The sequence below is a fragment of the Cynara cardunculus genome, unplaced genomic scaffold (assembly GCF_001531365.2).
Source record: "Cynara cardunculus var. scolymus isolate 2C unplaced genomic scaffold, CcrdV1 Un_Scaffold_4734, whole genome shotgun sequence".
NCBI lineage: Eukaryota > Viridiplantae > Streptophyta > Magnoliopsida > Asterales > Asteraceae > Cynara > Cynara cardunculus.
Window position 1 is genome coordinate 34,883 of NW_020202032.1, and position 5,317 is coordinate 40,199.

Below are 5,317 nucleotides of genomic sequence, written 5' to 3' on the forward strand. Positions count from 1 at the left end.
GAACTCGTAAGCCGGATAGCTCTCTGCTGCGCTGAGTATAGATACGAGTTGCACCATTGCATAGAGTAGTTTCTACCACCACCGCTACCAACATGACGACCGTCGTGCCTACATCCGAGGAGGATCCTGCTCTCTCCGTCGTCCGTTTCACTGCCGAGATTTCGTGGGCGGAAGCGGGTCCTGAGGTATTTCAAAACCCCATTAATTGCAATCCACACAACACACTGCACGCCAAAATCACTGAAGCAACGTTTAGTTGATTTGATATCAATTGACGTGAAACAGCAGTGGAAACTGTAGTTTAAAAAGGCATATATTGATCTGGCATTTTCTGATTACTCTAACATGGTTTATTTGCTTAATTTGTGTTGAAATTTTATGAATTGCGGCTCAGGTTGCTGAACCACAAGTGACTAGTTTGTGCATGGAAGCCCAGGAATGCATGATTGCCGGCAGATGGTTGGATTTGGCTTCACTAATGCTTACTTCGGCTGATTTGGTATTTTCTAAGGCTTCAGAAAAAGGTGAAGTTCAGTCCAGTGCTTGATAACAAGAATTTTTATCCGCACGTAATGTCGGAGGTATCTTCAATCATTATGGAAATTCCATTGTCTATGCGATTAATATCCTCCTATAAAAGAAAGGGGTAGTCAAATCCGATAATTTACGATCAATTCATTCAATATTTTCTTTTTTAGAGGACATCTTTTTACATTTAAATTATGTATTAGATATACTAATACCTTACCAGCCCGCCTGGAAATCTTGGTTCAGGCTCTTCGCTATTGGATAAAAGATGCTTCTTCTTTCCATTTATTAAGATTCTTTCTCCATGAGTGTCATAATTGGGATAGTCTTATTACTTCAAGTTCAAAGAAAGCCGGTTCTTCTTCTTCAAAAAGAAATCACAGACTATTTTTTTTCCTATATATATTTGTATCTGTTCCATTTTACCATGATCAACAATACAGACTGTTTCATATGTATGGTCACTCAAGTTTAGGTATCTGATATGAAATTTGTGTTCTAATACGGCATGTTGTTTACGTTTCAATTTTGTGATGCAAGTTTCAAATCCGAATAGATTATGGGCTTTTTGTATTTGTAGTGGCATTCTTTAGCATATCAAAGTTCTCTGTCAGAAAAGTAGGACATGCCGATTAACCTAAGAAGAAAAAGGGAATTGCAAGAACTATCCTAAGTTCCTTTAAAGAGTATAGTATTAACTTAAAGCAGTGATGCTCTAATTGAGGAGATTTGTACAAATGATGGTATATATCAGGGTATCACATCCCCGGACAAGTGTTGTTAACATGTATTATGTCATTGAAATGGGCATCCATCGGTGAGTTTGAAAGACATACGTGTAGCTGCGCTCATTATTAACTTAGATGTATTGATTATAGAATTGTTGCTTCTGCTTCAACATTCTGTATCTTTTTGTTTGTAGTATGCTGTTGGAATCACATGTTTACTTGCAGTCTTATGTATACTTTGAGCCATGAGAGCTATGTTGTCTTTTCAATGTTGCAATTTTCTCTTGCTATTCTCATATTCATCTTTTCTAAGAAAAATATGCAGGGTTTTTTGTTCTGAAAGGCATCTCACATTGAGTTGCTACTGCCACCATTGGCATACCAGACTACCAGCTATTTAGATACTAAAATCAAGATGTATTCACATTTATGTTTATGCAGTGGTTTCATAGTGCCTCTTTTTGGTTTTCTTTTCTTTTATCTCTTGTTATAAAACATTTTTTTTAATCCGGCATTTGGTTGTCTTTACCTCAGATCTGGAGTGCATCTTCACTGTTATTTGCAATCTTGTTAAGAAGCCTGAAAGCCTAGATGAGTCACTGGAGATGGCAAAGCTCTTATCCACAAAAATTGCCCAACAACCACACGAAAAACCTGCATTACGATTGAAGATGTAAGCTCAGATTATTATCATTGCATGCCTCTGGACGAAACACTATCTCATGTTAATTTTTCTTCCCACTTCTTCAGCTTGTTCAATCTGTACAACATGTTAGAGAACCCTTACGGAAGGTTCATTGTTTACATGAAGGCCCTTGATGTGGCAGCCAATGGGAAGGGCATGGAACATATTGTACCTTCTTTTAAAAAGATGGACACCTTATTGAAGGAATGGAATCTAGGACTGAAGGATCAAAGAGAACTTTTCCTTGCCATCTCTAATATTTTGAAGGAACATAAGAGGTATCACAAATTGATAGGACTTGCTGAATAGAACCTTCTTATGGTTTCCACTGAATTAATGTAATACTCCCTTTTCTGCTTAAATGGAATTTTAGCTCTGCTAAGGAAAACATTAAGTTTCTGACCAAGTATCTGGCGACGTTCTCTGGCGAGGATGCACATACAATGGAAGAGGCAAAGGAAGAAGCTGCTTACACCATTATCGAATTTGTCAAAGCACCTGACATGTTTCAGGTATCATACATCTAACTCCACTTCGATACCAATAGATGTGATCAAGTAATTACTTATATATCAATCATGTTAAGTTTTCCTGGAGTTCCTTAATCTTTGTTCTGAGGTCTGTGATGAGTCTAGATGTCCCAACCTTCTTAAGGAATACTATGTGGTTTGAAGGTTAGGACATAATTTAGTTTCATAAGGGAAAAGTACACTTCTTAATCCGAGTTACCTTGCCTTTCATGTGGATGCTAGTTTTTTGATGCTTACAAGGAAAAACTATTGTTATGCAAGTACGTAGATGAATTGGTGAAGCATACGTTTCAGAATATGAATACAAGAATATTTGATTTTGGATAGATGAAAGAGGAAATTTGGAAGTCAAAGGATGATTGTCTGTGACAGAAGTTGAATAATTCATATTAGAGGTTTCAATAGAGTTAAGTAAACTCTATTTAGTCACGTAATCATATAAAGGGTGTAATATATAGTGAAAAAGATTGGCAGGGTATTGAGACTCCTACTAAAATACTGGAAACAGAATTTTCGGCTCATTTAGCTACATCATTGTTTTTGGGGAACACTAATTACTAAAAAGTATCAATGGGGTCGAGCCTTTATTTCTTCTGGTGAACAAGTGACTTTTTGTAGGGTATATGATGAGCAAAGAACTGGAGATGTGTCATTCAGTGGAAGTTCATAATCGATGGGCATGCATGCTATCAATATCCAGCAAGGACAAAATGTTAAATATCATAGTGAAATATTCATTGGTTGCTTTTTCACTTCCGAAGGATTATTCATGCTGGTGATTGCCTTTTTTGTTCTACTCTTACAAAAGTAATGATTAATTTCATGTGGTACCTTAAATTCCTAATTAAAGGAGATTACACAAAAAGGTCTAAGCTAATTTGCAAGACGTCGCCAAGAACCCCATAGGGAGATATGACCTGAATATTTGGCATACTAACAAGAAAGACCTGAAAATTAAGTCACATCTAATAGCCATTGAAGTGTAACTGTTACAGAAAACCACCATCAGCAGATTCCTTGTATCTTCAATACTTATGCTGTTGGTACTCTCACTCTTTGCAGTAGTTTACACAGCATACATGTTTGCTGGTAAGTGCTGAATGCCTTTGCTCAGTTAGTGTTACTAATAACTCATTTGCTCTTTCAATGGTGAAAAGCAGACCCAACTTAATGTCACTGTATATCAGGACATGTTCTAGTCAAATATAGTGATCCAGTTTGGTCTGATCACCGAGTTGGTAGTTGGTAGGTTTTAGATGATTACTGTCTGGAGTTTGAGCTACTTGGTAATTGTTTCTGGTTTTGCAAGCATTGTAATGTTTTTCTAAATCTATAATACTTGGTTTACTGTAAATCGTTTTTAACAATCTTGCAGTGTGATCTTCTTGAGATGCCTGCTGTAGCACAATTGGAGAAAGACGCTAAGTATGCATTAGTCTATCAGCTTCTAAAGATATTTCTGACTCAGAGGCTTGACCAATACCTAGGTTTTCATACATCAAATTCTGAATTGCTGAAAAGCTATGGTAATTACTAAGATCAGATTTGAATGAGTTGCTTGTATTTCAAACTTGTGTGTATTTTAATTTATGGTTTTCTTTTTGTTATGGTTTAGGTCTTGTCCATGAAGACTGTATAGCAAAGATGAGATTGATATCAATGGTGGATCTTGCCTCTGATGAATCTGGCCAAATTCCTTATCCTCTAATCAAGGACACTCTCCAGGTACGCATACTAAACTCATAGAAAACTTTTTAATCCTGGCTGTTTACATAGCTTCTGATCTCTGTCAATGCGGGGTCCGTTACAGATAGAGGACGATGAGGTGGAACCATGGGTGGTCAAGGCAATCTCGGCGAAACTGATTGATTGTAAAATCGACCAGATGAATCAAGTCATTAAAGTCAGGTGTGTAGAAACTTTGTTTTCTATTCTTTGATTCATCGCTTGAAATCATCAACTAACTAATTTACTGAATCATGTTCCGTGAAGCCGTTACACTGAGCGTGTGTTTGGGCCGCCGCAATGGCAAGCTCTACGATCAAAGCTGGCAACATGGAGGGTAAAAACATTTCTTTCTAGACCAAGTATGTGATTGGTATCGAGTAGTATGTGATCTTTGTAAATAAATATTGTGTTTTAGGGTAACATTGCAAATGTGATAACAACCATTCAAGCGAACAAGGCTACAGAAGAAGGAAGTCGGTCGATGCAAGGGTTGATGATACGTTGAGATTTATTGTTCATTTGTTCATCAGCATTCAGCAAGTTCCAGAAGTCCACACAGAAGAAGTATTGTTATCTGTTGTTTTTTACTTGAATCATAATTTTTGGAAATTTTGCCCTCCATTTGAGCTCTAGCTTTCATTCATTTCGGTTTGAATCTGTACTCCTGCTGTTAATGAATTCATCAGATAACAACAGCAATCTTTGCTTCCTTTTCCTTTTAATCTAATAGTCTGCTGTCTCTTATAATCTTCATGAAAATATCATTACATATATTAAAGATTGGTGCCGAACGCATTGGACAAGTTCATCCTACATACTAAAACATTTCAAAGCCAAACCTGCATTATTGTTCAGACTTTTGTTTAGTATGGTATCAAGGGCCGTGTTTATCCATTAAGGGTTTATCGGTAAGAGCTGTCATCCTCACTTATCTTGTCGTGTAACATGTAAGTGCTTGGTCAACTTAGGGATGAGTTGGTTGAATTCATACATTCAAATATGACTTTTGTATTCTTATTAGTCGATGCTAAATGTATTCAACGTATTAGGGTTCGTTTGGTTTGCAAGATTGTTTTTGAGGGACTTGAAGGATTTGGATTAATTTGTAGGATCACACA

General features: G+C 36.8%; 1 protein-coding gene across 1 annotated transcript; it reads left to right on the forward strand.

The window, feature by feature from the left end:
• LOC112504129 (eukaryotic translation initiation factor 3 subunit M-like) lies at positions 1-4,941 on the forward strand. Its single transcript, XM_025108084.1, has 10 exons — positions 1-185; positions 395-524; positions 1,791-1,929; positions 2,007-2,219; positions 2,315-2,453; positions 3,847-3,997; positions 4,087-4,196; positions 4,282-4,379; positions 4,464-4,533; positions 4,615-4,941. Exons 1-10 carry the CDS (start codon positions 93-95, stop codon positions 4,702-4,704), a joined length of 1,233 nt encoding a protein of 410 aa, XP_024963852.1. The 5' UTR covers positions 1-92; the 3' UTR covers positions 4,705-4,941.
• Positions 4,942-5,317: the final 376 nt, after the last annotated feature.

Bases quoted from the DNA above. Each gene is read 5' to 3' on its own strand.
- LOC112504129 (XM_025108084.1), top strand. From the start codon at position 93: ATGACGACCGTCGTGCCTACATCCGAGGAGGATCCTGCTCTCTCCGTC. The intron at 3,998-4,086 runs GTAATTACTAAG...GTTATGGTTTAG, and splicing joins TGAATTGCTGAAAAGCTATG to GTCTTGTCCATGAAGACTGT. The intron at 4,380-4,463 runs GTGTGTAGAAAC...TGTTCCGTGAAG, and splicing joins AATCAAGTCATTAAAGTCAG to CCGTTACACTGAGCGTGTGT.